The 12,698-nt window shown below is 36.4% G+C and overlaps 3 protein-coding genes and 1 non-coding gene across 7 annotated transcripts; 2 read left to right on the top strand and 2 right to left on the bottom strand.

Moving 5' to 3' along the window:
* Window positions 1-316: 316 nt before the first annotated feature.
* Window positions 317-2,113, top strand: LOC117133054. Its single transcript, XM_033289070.1, has 2 exons — window positions 317-509; window positions 798-2,113. The coding sequence occupies exons 1-2, from the start codon at window positions 317-319 to the stop codon at window positions 2,111-2,113; spliced, it is 1,509 nt and encodes a 502-aa protein (XP_033144961.1).
* Window positions 2,114-3,418: 1,305 nt separating this feature from the next.
* On the top strand, window positions 3,419-6,444 carry LOC103855877 (E3 ubiquitin-protein ligase MBR2). Of its 4 annotated transcripts, none has more exons than XM_018657470.2 (6): window positions 3,419-3,526; window positions 4,243-5,301; window positions 5,391-5,441; window positions 5,521-5,622; window positions 5,719-5,877; window positions 6,031-6,444. In XM_018657470.2, exons 2-6 carry the CDS (start codon window positions 4,267-4,269, stop codon window positions 6,169-6,171), a joined length of 1,488 nt encoding a protein of 495 aa, XP_018512986.1. In that variant the 5' UTR covers window positions 3,419-3,526; window positions 4,243-4,266; the 3' UTR covers window positions 6,172-6,444. The 4 variants fall into 4 exon arrangements, with proteins under 4 accessions (XP_018512986.1, XP_009131171.1, XP_033142792.1 ...); XM_009132923.2 differs by having other exon boundaries at window positions 3,425-3,531; window positions 4,246-5,301; XM_033286901.1 differs by lacking the exon at window positions 3,419-3,526 and adding an exon at window positions 3,901-4,016 and having other exon boundaries at window positions 4,246-5,301.
* A 62-nt stretch (window positions 6,445-6,506) lies between these two features.
* Window positions 6,507-9,956, bottom strand: LOC103855879 (HBS1-like protein). The gene is made up of 7 exons (XM_009132924.3): window positions 9,389-9,956; window positions 9,146-9,310; window positions 8,280-8,638; window positions 7,437-8,204; window positions 7,065-7,304; window positions 6,838-6,972; window positions 6,507-6,747 (listed from the first exon to the last, which is right to left on the bottom strand). The coding sequence occupies exons 1-7, from the start codon at window positions 9,531-9,533 to the stop codon at window positions 6,619-6,621; spliced, it is 1,941 nt and encodes a 646-aa protein (XP_009131172.1). The 5' UTR covers window positions 9,534-9,956; the 3' UTR covers window positions 6,507-6,618.
* A 1,394-nt stretch (window positions 9,957-11,350) lies between these two features.
* LOC117133242 lies at window positions 11,351-11,481 on the bottom strand. The gene has a single exon (XR_004457066.1). It is a non-coding gene; the product is annotated as a small nucleolar RNA snoR77 (small nucleolar RNA).
* Window positions 11,482-12,698: the final 1,217 nt, after the last annotated feature.

Below are 12,698 nucleotides of genomic sequence, written 5' to 3'. Positions count from 1 at the left end.
ATCATTCATTAGTGGAGTACTAGAGACCATTATTCAGTCAAAATGATGTTGATTCCAACTTTTCTTAGTCGTGACATAACAGTTTCACATACAAAAGCCTTAAATGCTTAATTAATTCTTTTAGTCAAATACGTATATGTGGTGTTGAACTGAAAAAGAAGATATGCACGAACAAAGAAGATTTCTTTGTTAAAATTCTCCAAAAAATTTAAGCATGGAGCCAAAACTAAAATTTTTAAACTGATAATGGAGCCAAACCAAAAAAATTGCTTATGCTATATATTGACATAAACAATCGACTGAATCACAATCACTTATGGATTCTAACTTTGATTTGAATCTTTCATATATAGCCAATGAAAATGAGTTTTTATTTGATCTAAATCAAACACCAACAAATGAAGAAGTAGATGCACTCAATAACGATGATGATGATGATGATGATGATGATGATGCACTCGTTAACAGTCACGTCTATGCAAGCGATCTTTTAACTGAAATAGATCAAGGTATGAGTTTATGTTGATTAGTTCTAAAAATTATGTATAGTCATGTTTACGTGCAATTACAAGTATACAAGTCAACAAAAGTTGCTGGTTTTGTTTGTTTCTGTAATATAGATGTGTTTTCTAAAATAGATTATGTTTGCTTTTTTAAATAAAAACTGTATACAATTAAATTATCGAATTGTGGTTTGTTTCTAATAGAATTTCCATGAATAAACTTATATGTATATGTGTTGTTAGTATATTTCTGATTTTCAGTTTTAATAAATTATTTTAATTGTCAATATGCAGAGATATATAATGACATAGAGATTTCAAGTGGCAAGAAGAAAAATCTCTCGAACACAGAAAGATGGGCAATCTATAATGCTTTGTTGGAGAGAAGCCATGATGGGAATCTGAAAAAAAATACTACTCGAGAAGTGTCTGAATTGTTTCTGGTATCTATCCGAACCGTGCAACGGATTTGGCAACAAGCAAAAGAAACTTCAAATGGTGAGGCAGTTAACGTCTGCCACAAAAAATCAAGAAATTGCGGTCGCAAGAAAATTCCTCTCAACTTGAATCAAGTTAAGAGTATTCCATTTCACAAGAGAACATCACTTCGATCGCTCTCAAAGAGTTTGGGTATTGCTACTTCAACGTTGCATAAACGTGTCAAGGAAGGTACGCTTCGTCGTCACACTAATGCTATCAAACCAAGTTTAAAGGATGGTAATATAAGAGATAGGTTGAAGTTTTGTTTCTCCATGCTAGAAAAAGACTCTTTGATTCATGAACCAAAATTCGTCAATATGTACAACATTGTACATATTGACGAAAAATGGTTCTACATGACAAAGAAAATGGAGAAGTATTATTTAGTTCCTGATGAAGAGGTACCGCATCGTACATGTCAAAGTAAGAACTACATTGAGAAGGTGATGTTCTTGGCGGCGATGGCTCGACCGAGATTTGACGAGGAAGGAAATGAGACATTTTCTGGCAAAATAGGAGTGTTTCCTTTTGTTACCATGCAACCAGCTAAGAGGCGAAGCAAAAACCGAGACGCTGGAACCCTAGAGCTAAAAGCATCAACTTCTGTGAAACGAGAAGACATAAGAGCATGTTTGATTGAAAAAGTCATTCCAGTAATTCATGAAAGATGGCCAGTTGAAGATCGGGGGAAGACTATTTTCATCCAACAAGACAACGCAAGGACACATGTCCAGTGTGGTGATCAAGAGTTTAAAGAGGCTGCCTGCAAAAATGGGTTTGATATACGTTTGATGTGTCAACCAGCAAATTCACCAGATCTAAACATTTTAGATCTCGGATATTTCAGTGCAATCCAATCATTACAGCACGAGACATGTCCCAGAACCGTAGCAGATCTTGTTCATGTCGTGGAAGAATCATTCGAAGAATACCCTGCTGAAAAGGTTAATTATATTTTTTTGACCCTTCAATCGTGCATGAAAGAGATCATGAAAACTGGAGGAGACAACAAATATAAAATCCTGCACATGAAGAAAGCTACACTTGATAGAGAGAACCGTCTTCCTCTTCAAATAAGTTGTGATGTCTCCTTGGTTCAAAGCGTAATGGCTACATTAGCATCTTCATAATTTTAGTTTTAAGATTGTTGAACTCATCGTTAGAACTTATTTATTTTTCAGATTTTTTATTTCTCATTTTGTTTTGTTTTTATGAGTTTACTATTTTGAAGTATTTTTATTTTAAAATTATTGAGTATTATATTGTGTCTATATGATCAAATATATCTTAAGGTCATGTGATCTAAACAATTTTTTAAAAAATTGAATGGAACAAAGAAAATAAGGAAAATAGAAACGTGAAACTATATTTCACATCTTTATTATGATAAAATAACTTGCAATACAAGTGACATTATTTGATCTTAAAAAGAATGTGAAAGATAAATCTTCAACATTTCAAGTAAGGCTTCTTCAATTGCTTTGTTAGGGTGAAGCTCTCCTTCATCATAAAAGAACAATTTATTCAAATCAAAATCACGATTGACACGAAAACAAACTCTGGCAACTGGTAAATCATCTTTTTCTTTGCTCTCCTCGTTCTCCATTTTAAATTGATAAGTTATACAGATTGAAAGAGACAAAGAAGAAGATGTCGTAATATATAGTGGGTGGTATAGTTAATTTTAGTCAATCCCTATTACTTTTTCATTGTTTGGAAATATATATATTTCTCGTAACACACTACAAAAAAGTCAGCAGTTTGAACTTTTGACTAGAATCTGATGTTAATAATTGTAAGGGTAGAAATAGTCTTTTGTTGTCAGTTTATGCATAGAATTTCGTAAGCGTCATATATTCTGACACAAAAAAAAAGTTGTAGAACGTCACTTATATCCGAACGGAGGGAGTACTAAAAAAGAGTCCTCTCATGGCATATGATGTCAACAAATCCCAATTTATTAAACATGAATACATGTTAATTAGTTTATCCTTGTTGACCAAAGAAATGTTTATTCGTTTTATCTCTTGATTTCACGCCAAAAAGACGTTACCGATACGTTTGTTAATATAGCTTTCTCGACGTTACCAAATAATTAATGATAATATAATCTGTTTTCTTTTCGCTCTACTCTACAATTAGCTTTAAGTGATTAATTAGTTTCAAACTCGATTAGTTTCCAACAAAAAAAAAAAAAAACAAAAGAAATTTAATTAAAATATCATTCCGTCTAGAGTACGTAACGCCGCTAACGACAACGGTGTCGTTTTGGCTCTTCCGTCATATGATGGCGACGCTAGTGTGGATCTCAGCCGTCCATCTTTAGCTTCCAATGAACCAAACCCGAAACCAACAGCCCTGATCTTTCTAACCGCTTTTTCCACGTTTGTTACATCACTTTAAATTAAAACTCTATTTTCTGACAAAAATTAAAACTTTCTAAATTCTAGTACTAATTTATATATCGTCTTCTCTCTAGCTCTCCGCGTTTTCTTTTGTTAAATTCACAGACGGCGGAGAATCGTTGCCTGGAAAAGGAAAAAAGAAGGTAACTCCCGAAGTTTCTCTCTCGCTAAGATGTGAGAAAATAGTTCATATGTTTGTTTCAGATTCTCTCTTTGCGCTTGTAATGTTACTGTTTCTATCTGTGGATTGAATTTTCAATTTTGGCACAAATTTTTTTGTTGGTTCAAAGGTCAATTTATAGTTAGATTAGTGTTATTGTTGTGTTAGCTCTGATCGGTAACTTTTGAAAGGGGCAGAGTTTCTCTTTAGTGTTGTATCTATATACGTCTCTCTCTCTCTCTCTGTTTTGAGTTTTTGAGGTGGTGTCTGATTGGTGAAAGCTTGAATCACGGGGGAAAAAAGAGTCATTGTGATTAATGGAAAGTCCGTGTTTTTAGAATGAAGGCCCTTTGTTTTTTGCTCTTGGATGGGATGGGACCATTTAGTCACCTCTCTCTTTTCTCTCTTTCGGTTTCTTTAACTCGTGTTTTTGATCACCTCTCTCTCTTTTCACGATCACAGAATCAGGTTCGTGGCCTGATGTTTATGATTCATCACGTTATAAACACCTGGTGTTTTGCTCTTGAATAAACACCTGGCTTGTTTTTTTATTTGGTGGAAGATTGTTCTTAAAGCTTTGGCATTGTTTGTTAAATTTTTGTTTGGTGTTACTTGAATATTCTATTTGAGCTCACGCTGGATGCACTTTTAATCAGGTATCTCAAAAACAATATTGTTTTTTTTTTTGTTTCTGAAGGGAAAAGGGTTTCTTTAACTCATGGATAGATGTGCGGGTAAACGATTGGTTGTGCCAGGAAAAGCAAGTGGCTCTGTACTACGTGAGAATATGTACAAGAAAGATGAAAATAATGTTTCTTTCGGCAGACGAATTGGTTGTAGTGCAAAGGTAACTCCCGGGGTTGGTTTTACGGACAACAACAGGAAAGTTGGTCGGCCTCCGATTTGTTCTTCCTCAAATGGAAAGGAAATTGCTGGGAGTTCATCTCGAACTACTCCGGGTGGATTTGGATACTTAAGAAAGCCAGCCAAAGGTAGGAGACAGCCGTCGTCTAATTTGGAGACAGAGTCTTCGGAGACGAGCAGTGTTCATGATGATTCAGCTGCAGCTGAGCCCACACTTCCACGCCTAAAGACTAAAAGAGGCATTCAGTCTCAAAACACTGTTTCTGGAGGAGTGGTAATGACAAAGGCAGGAAGATCAAATAGAGGAACAAGCACAAGTAGTCATCAGGAATCTGACTTGGACACTCGAGTGGGTCCCTCGGTTTCTTCATCCTCTGGTAGCGACCGCACTGTAAGAGATGGTCTGAGCAGGAATGGATTGAGGAACTTGAGGTGCAACTCTATGTCTAATGTTCTTCCAACTAGCTCAAGCTCGGCAACAAAAATCAGTGTGAGTAAAAAGAAAAACTCTGATGGAGAGAGCAGCTCCTCTAGCAAAAAAGGCAATAAGAGTAGCGTGTCAGTGCTAAAGGGAATGAATCAAAGCTCTTCTCATGAAAACGGAACCACACTTTCTGATAACAGAAGGAATCGTGTAGTACCAACTATCAGGGATAGTGGTGTTGTTTCAAGTAGTAGATCAGGACGACGTGGAGCTGTTGCATCCCCTGTTACCTCTAGACAAACACCTCACCGTGCAACACCAACCAATTCCAGTTCTTCTCGTTCATCAAATAGTTACAGTAGGCAGAACAGGAGTACCGGCCGGTTACGTAGCTTGATGCCTGGTAGCCCTTCTTTGGTGAACCGGGATGGTTTAAGTCGCTACAACATTAATGGAATTGCTGAGGTAGTTCTCGTCACCTTGTTGTCTGATTTTATTATAAGCTTTGGCATGTTCCTGTGTGTTGTGATAACAATATCTTGAAAATATCTCAGATACTTTTGGCCCTGGAGAGAATTGAACATGATCAAGAGCTTACATATGAGGTAATTACAAGCCAGCTTGGTCTTTTGATGTGAACATGTTTTGTCCGTGTTTCTAACGTTTCTACTTCTTTTCCCGCAGCAACTGGCCTCTTTAGAGACGAATCTATTCTTAAGTGATATGATCAGATTCTACGATCAGCATAGCGACATGAGGCTTGACATTGATAACATGTCATATGAGGTCAAATCTTGCACCCTTTGGCTAGTATTTCCCCATTTTTAGCTTAACAGTCGAAAGTCTGCGGAAACTAAAATCATGTTTACACAAATTTTTCAGGAACTACTAGCTTTGGGAGATGAAATGGGTACAGTGAGCACAGCTCTAAGCGAAGAAGCACTCTCTAGAAGCCTAAAGAGAAGCATCTATCAGGAGACAGATGAAACTGGTGCCATTTCTCTGAAAAAGGATGATGATATCAAGTGCAGTATTTGCCAGGTCTCTCTTTTTATTTACTTTCTACCCCAAACTACAAATTAATCCACTAGTTTTCCTAGTATCTTAACTGATATAAGACAATGTAGTGTAAGGGTTTTAGTGTAAAGAATTAAGAGGTTAATGTTGTTATCTATTTATATATATGCTACGCAGGAAGAGTATGTTGATGGAGATGAAGTAGGGACTATGCCATGTGAACATATGTACCATGTGAGCTGTGTACAACAATGGCTGCGGATGAAGAATTGGTGCCCTATCTGCAAAACCTCTGCGGAGGAGGAGAAGTCGTTGTAGTGATAACACGCCACACCTAGCTTTAGCTTTGTGAGATGATTCCAAGATGATGCAGATACATTGTTTCTCTTTCGTCTTCACCAAGTGCTTGTCTCTACATCATCTTGTTCTCTCTCTACTTCTCTTCTTTTGTACATAAAACACTTTTTTTTCTTTTGTCCCAGTTGGGTACAAATAGGCATATAAGATCAGGTGACAATTTCCACTTGTAACAAAGCTCAACTTTTGATTTGTACCTGAAACATTTTGAGTTTATACTACACTTTCTTTTTCTGTATTCTTCATACAAAATCTTGTTTTTTATTCTTCATTTTAAATAAAAGTACACTTTGAAATTTAAAAAAAAAGATTAAACCGATTTTAGGATATTTCGCAAGTATTGCAGACAAAAGATAAGATGACTCAATTTCTAATGAACAAACAAAATTTTACAACAGTTGAGGATTTTTAAGAGTCTTGGATGATCCGAGTTATTTTGCCCATTGCGACTGTTCTTCCTGATGATCTAAGGAACACTCTCCCAAGAGCTCTACTTTCAGAAAATGTCTCCACACAAACTGGATAATGAAGACTCACCTGCAGATTATTACAGCAAAACATTGTCATACAAGGCAGTTTTTGTAATGTTACACACAAAAAAAAAAAGTCAAGTGAGAGATTACAAACCTCAAGCATTGCACTTTGTTTAGCAGTTAGACAACGAGGAGACTTCTTTGTCGGCTCCCCTGTTTTCGGATCAAGCATTGCCACAAGCTTCACAACTGTTGCTGCTTCCTTTGCATGGTGCACATGAAACTCCAACTACAATTGAGATATGATTTTTCAATTGGAAAGGGTCAGAAAACATTATACCAAATGAGAGAGAGAGAGAGAGAGGGCCTTCTTTTATTTACCTGAGAACCGAGCAAGATCGGTGTTGCACCTTCCAAGACGAGCACCATCAACTCCAAATGAGTTGCTACTGAAACCGGGTAATCAGGATGGCACAGCACACCTCCTGCCATCACTTGATTTGCATCGATCCCTTGCAAAGCTATTGCTACGTTATCTCCAGCTCTTGCGATGGTGCAACCCTGAGAGTCACGCTCCAGAGACCGCACGGTTCCTTGCTCTCCTGATGGCATAACCATTATCTAGCAAAAAGTTCCAGTAATGTAAGACATTAGTTGACGCAGTGAATCCTTAAACAAGATACTAAAGGCACATCCATAATCGATTTAAAGCTAATGACAACAAAGAGAACACACAGAATAGTAGTTGTGTACCTTGGATCCTGAACGAACAGCTCCAGCTTCAAGTTTGCCACAGGCAGACACCTGCCCATGTGAGTTTGATTTCACAACGTCACATAGAGGCATTAGCAGAGGCTTTGAGACGTCTCTACCAGGAGAGTTAACAGAGTCAACGGCATCCAATAAACATGGACCTTGGTACCATGAGGATAGGCGGCTTTCAGAGGGAGCAGAAACCAAATTTTGGTTCTCCATGGCACTTAAAGGAACCCACGTCAGAGACGACTCTTTAAACCGACACGACTGCAGAAAAGATCCAACATGCTGCTTAATCAAATCAAACCTCTCCTTGGAATACCCAACAATATCCATTTTGTTAACCGCAACTATGACTTGCTCCACGCCAAAGCCTCTAAGAACACGCGCATGCTCCCTTGTCTGGCCTTTCAAATTATCAAAACCAGCTTCAAAAGCACCGATGGATGCATCCACAACGAGAATAGCAGCATCTGCTTGCGTTGCTCCTGCTATCATGTTGGGAACAAAGTCTTTGTGTCCAGGAGAGTCTAGCAAAACAACATGGTGTCGTTTGGTGTTGAAGTAAGCAACCGCCACTGTCATTGTGATCCCTCTTTCCCTCTCTTCAGCACTCTCGTCCAATGCCCAGGCATATGCAAAGGACCCCTTGCCCTGCAGCTTTGCTTCTTTCTCAAACTTGTGCATTTGCTTTTGAGAGATTCTTCCTAGTAGATGCAGTAGTCTACCTGAAAGCGTTGATTTGCCTGAATCAACATGTCCAACCTACAATCAGATTGCAAATAATCAGTAATCCGCATGGGAGAAAAAAAAATCAGTATAATAGTCCAAGAAACTCACGATGGCGAGATTAAGTTGAGTTAGTGTATCTGATTCTTTATCAAGAAGCATCCACTCCTCTGGCTTATGGTTTGATTTTGATCTTGCGCTTCTGGTTTTAATATCTCTGGAGGTTTCTGTTTCCCCAGTCAAAGACATCTTGTTCATAGTACTAGTAAGACTCTCTGACGCCTCCATATTTTTTGAGGAAGAAGTTGTCTCATGAGACGTATCTGCTTTTGCTTTTGGCAAACTTTTGCTAGATTTTACGCCGCCAATATGAGCGTGTCTGCCTTGGGAGCTAGTTTCTGATCTATCTCTTTCTTTCTTTAGAGGGTTATGTACTGACGTATCTTGCCTCTCTTTCTGCTTCATGCTTGCTGTTAAGAGTTAAAATCCACCAATGGAAAAATCAACTAGACGAAAACAGAAAACCAAAGTAGAACACTCCCAAAGAGAAGTCTAAAATCTTGAATGATTGTCACAATCGATATTCATCCCAATTTATAAGAAAAGATAAACACCAAATCCAACAAGGAAATTAAATATAAACAGAATCCTACTGAAATAAGGAAAAATCAAAAAAAAGGAAAATCCTTATTAGACTAGAACTATAACTTCAGTTATCACTAGCATCACCTGAGATTCTCAAAATAAATCATATAGGTCCAATTCTAGCGAGGAAAAAAACAATAAGAAGAATTTGGATACCATTGACTCTACCATCAATTGCACAGACACACATATATTCTATCAAACATATAACAATATCTCAACCAAGTGACCTCAGAAAACAAACTCACTGTAGTAACAACAACTAGCTTCTCTGACTAATACAAACAACAAAGTGTTCACTAAAATAGATTTGAGGATAGAGGAGACAGTACATGTATTGTTGTTAATGATAGTTTGGTTTCCACCAGCCACTGTATCATGACGAATAGCACCGCAAATATCACACACATTCATACTCTCATCATTGTCATATGTACAGATTCCACATCTCCAAACCCCTTGCTGAGCAATTTCTACTTCCTTCTGTTCAGATTCTTCTGCAGAGTTCATACAAAAGAGATCAATTAAGCCACAACAACACAGACTCACAAGATGGGAATGCGGAAGATGTTTACCATGTTCATCATCATCATCATAGTCATAATCATACGCATCGTCATCGTCGAAACCATCATCGTAATCATCGAAATTGGAGAATCCTTTACGAGGCATCGTTTGTTGCAAAGCTCCTTCCAGCTTCTCCGCCTGCGAATTGATCATTACAGGCGATGGAGCCGAAGAGGAAGGATCCGGATCAAGGTTTGGGTCCGGATTCGGGATCCGGTTGGATAGTTTAATTAATTTGGGCTTTTAATGGGCCTGTATGCTCTGGACCAACAACCTATTGTTTTCGAGAGATGTTTTGATATTGATCTGAGGATAACATGGAATTTTTTTTTCTTTATCATTAACCCATTTGTTTTTTTGGCTAAGATTAGTTTTGGACAAAACAAAATGCCATATATAGCTTCTTTTTTTTATCAAATGCCATATCTATCTTATTAAAACGCAAGTACAAATTAGATTTGTTTAGAAACATGTATAGCAATTTTTTAAAAAGGTTTGTTTGGAAACATAGATTGTAGTTTAAAAAAAAAGGTTTGTTTGGAAACACGAATTGCAGCTTTTAAAAGGAGGTTTGTTTGAAAACATATATTGTAGTTTTAAAAAATAGGTTTGTTTGAAAACATGGATATCAATATATTAAGAGAAAAAAAATAATGAGCTTATATTTTAAAAATAAATTGGAAGTCCATTATATTATGAGAAACTATATATCTGTTACATAATCGGGTTCGGTTCAGGTATGTTTGAGTTTTGGATTTTCGGGGTCAAAGATTTCAGCATCATTCTAATATTTCTAAATTTCAGTTTGGCTTCATTTCGGATTTTTGCGGATTCGGTTCGAGTTCGGATAACCCATTTAAATTACTTTTAAAATTTTAAAATTCATTACATATTTATATACTTTAAATTTCTCAAAAACTATAAACAAAATAATATACTAAATAAAAATTTGAATAACATATGTCAGGATACCTAAACTTAACATATAAATTACTTTAGTTCAAATATTTGGATAGAGAATCAATAACTATTTTAAGTATTTTTGGTGTTTTAAGTACACTTTTACTATTTTATATATTTACTATTGATTATTTGTATATATTTTCATGTATTTAAACCAGCTTAAAAGTATCATATATATTCTAGATGTTTATATATATTAAATCTAAAAATAATTAATATATATAAGTATATAAATCTATTTCGGATACATTCAGGTACCTGAAATACTTCAGTTCAGATCAGATTCGGTTTTGGTTCTCTAAAAACCAAAATTTTGAATAATTCAAATATTTAATCAATTTTGGTTTGGTTTGGTACTACTTTTTTGGATCGAAATCGGTTCAGTTCTTCAGAATCGGATATTTTGCGTAGCCCTCATAGCATCAAAGGCAAACCCAAGTAAAACAACCTATTACCGACCTACCGTGTTTAGCAAGAAAGCTTTCTCGAGTAGCTCAGAGACATACTCAGGAGTCGCGAAGTTTCCGATTCCACCAAAATCTCCCGTACCATATGGTCTTCTAATCACTTGGGGTCAATTCCGATTATCTTCTCTATATTTTCTGTTTATGAAAAGCTGTAGTCTTCGAATCACTTGGGAACGATTCCGAAGTTCTTCTCTATTTATGTTTCACTGTTCTAATTTATAATCTCTTTAAGCAATGCTCAACATGTTATGCTAAGCTAAGGATTTAGCTTAGTTTGTCAACAACAAAGTCATTTCTAACGTTAATATTCGATAATTCTCGGGAACATTTTATAATAATGGACCCTAAAAAACAATGTACTAGTCAAGAAGGCCCATCACAAAAAAAGATTACGTAAATGGGCCGAAAAGAACAACTAAACCCTAAGTTTATTGTCAGGGAAGATTGGGAGGCAAATTGATCATCTCAAAGAGAAAACAAGACCAAAATAAGCTGTAATAGATCATGGCAAAGAATATAATATGACTGGGAGGAGCAAAGAATGTGCTTAAAGACTACTAGACCAGCTTCAAAGACAAAATCTCAGCAAGTCTGAAGAGCAGAAGCATAGTTTTATCTAGAAGCAGTTAAACACCTCTCATGTCATTGCTTTTTTAACAAGTAGGCTGCCTGAATCACCGCTCCATATAATAACAATCATTACATATAATCAAATCAAACACAGACAAAAACAGGATGAAACTATGTGAGATCTATCTCAGATCCCAATATCAATAGATATCGGGACAGAAACTGAAATAGATCTCCGATTGTGGTCATTTTTATTTAGGGCGCTGCATTCATCTCTAAAGCATTGTTATAAAGCTAAAGAGTCAAACTCCAGTCCCAGTTAAAATTCAAACCAGCAGTAACAAAACATTAACACATATCACACAGAACAAAACAAAAAACACAGATCTATTGAAACATAGATTGAATGCAATTGTTACTCTTAACGATAAATCTGATACTTTTAGAACATGAATAGAGTATCAATGTTGGACGCAGCTATTTAAAGAACACAAGGAAGGCGATCATTAAGTCAAAAACTGGGTGGGCTTACTTTGGGCTTTTGTTTGTATTTTAATAGTTTCCAAAACATTTTAACTTGGAGATAGGCTTTTTATCTTACAATAGTTATGGCTTTTTGGGCCTGAACTTGATATTGTTAAGATTTTTTGGTCGTTGTTGGGTCCGAACGTTTTATTGAGACAAATGAACAAAGGTTAGAGACCCCGAGAGAACACTTAAAGAATTGAACTCGTTTGTTGGTTGTCTTCTTACAATTTTGAAAGGCCTATTTAGTTACTCCGGGAGCAAAAGTTCGTAGACATTATTGGGGGATACTTTCAAAATAGTATTTCACTTGATTAACTTTGTATGCGTTGTTCTTCTACCTTAGAACGCAGCTATTTAAATGATTCTTAAAGTGATTCCTCTGGAGATCCATGACTTGTTCTTGGGACATTTAGATGTGAGTAGCTTCAAAAAAAAAAGAATTTATTTAAGGAGCTATCATGCGAAAGCCCATGGGCTATAATGGGCTTCAGCTGAGAATCATCGGTTGTTTTAAGGAACTTGTGATCCGGAAAAAGAGAAATAAAAGCTTTATTTTTTTCCTTAAAAAAGAAGAAAAAAAGTAGAAAAAACCACGAGCTAATGGAGTGTGAGACGCACGCAGTTTAGCAATGCGTGTGGTCGTGGAGAGATTATGCTACGGAGGAGGGTGAGCTGTCGTGGATCCCACATTTCTCTGAGATATGGTCCACACATCGGTTGTGTTTGGGGATAGACGCAACTCTTACATATAAAACATCCAGCGACTCGCTTATTTACGGGTATGACCTCG

Source organism: Brassica rapa, chromosome A03 (genome assembly GCF_000309985.2).
Source record: "Brassica rapa cultivar Chiifu-401-42 chromosome A03, CAAS_Brap_v3.01, whole genome shotgun sequence".
Classification (NCBI taxonomy): domain Eukaryota; kingdom Viridiplantae; phylum Streptophyta; class Magnoliopsida; order Brassicales; family Brassicaceae; genus Brassica; species Brassica rapa.
Note: the sequence above shows the minus strand (reverse complement) of the source record. Positions and strands in the feature narration are given on the sequence as shown.

Coding starts and splice junctions, on each gene's coding strand:
- LOC117133054 (XM_033289070.1), top strand. CDS start 317: ATGGATTCTAACTTTGATTTGAATCTTTCATATATAGCCAATGAAAAT. Junction 510..797: donor TTTAACTGAAATAGATCAAG/GTATGAGTTTAT, acceptor GTCAATATGCAG/AGATATATAATGACATAGAG.
- LOC103855877 (XM_018657470.2), top strand. CDS start 4,267: ATGGATAGATGTGCGGGTAAACGATTGGTTGTGCCAGGAAAAGCAAGT. Junction 5,623..5,718: donor TTGATAACATGTCATATGAG/GTCAAATCTTGC, acceptor CAAATTTTTCAG/GAACTACTAGCTTTGGGAGA. Junction 5,878..6,030: donor TCAAGTGCAGTATTTGCCAG/GTCTCTCTTTTT, acceptor TATGCTACGCAG/GAAGAGTATGTTGATGGAGA.
- LOC103855879 (XM_009132924.3), bottom strand. CDS start 9,533: ATGATCAATTCGCAGGCGGAGAAGCTGGAAGGAGCTTTGCAACAAACG. Junction 9,311..9,388: donor TGATGATGATGATGAACATG/GTAAACATCTTC, acceptor TGAACTCTGCAG/AAGAATCTGAACAGAAGGAA. Junction 6,748..6,837: donor AACAAAGTGCAATGCTTGAG/GTTTGTAATCTC, acceptor AATAATCTGCAG/GTGAGTCTTCATTATCCAGT.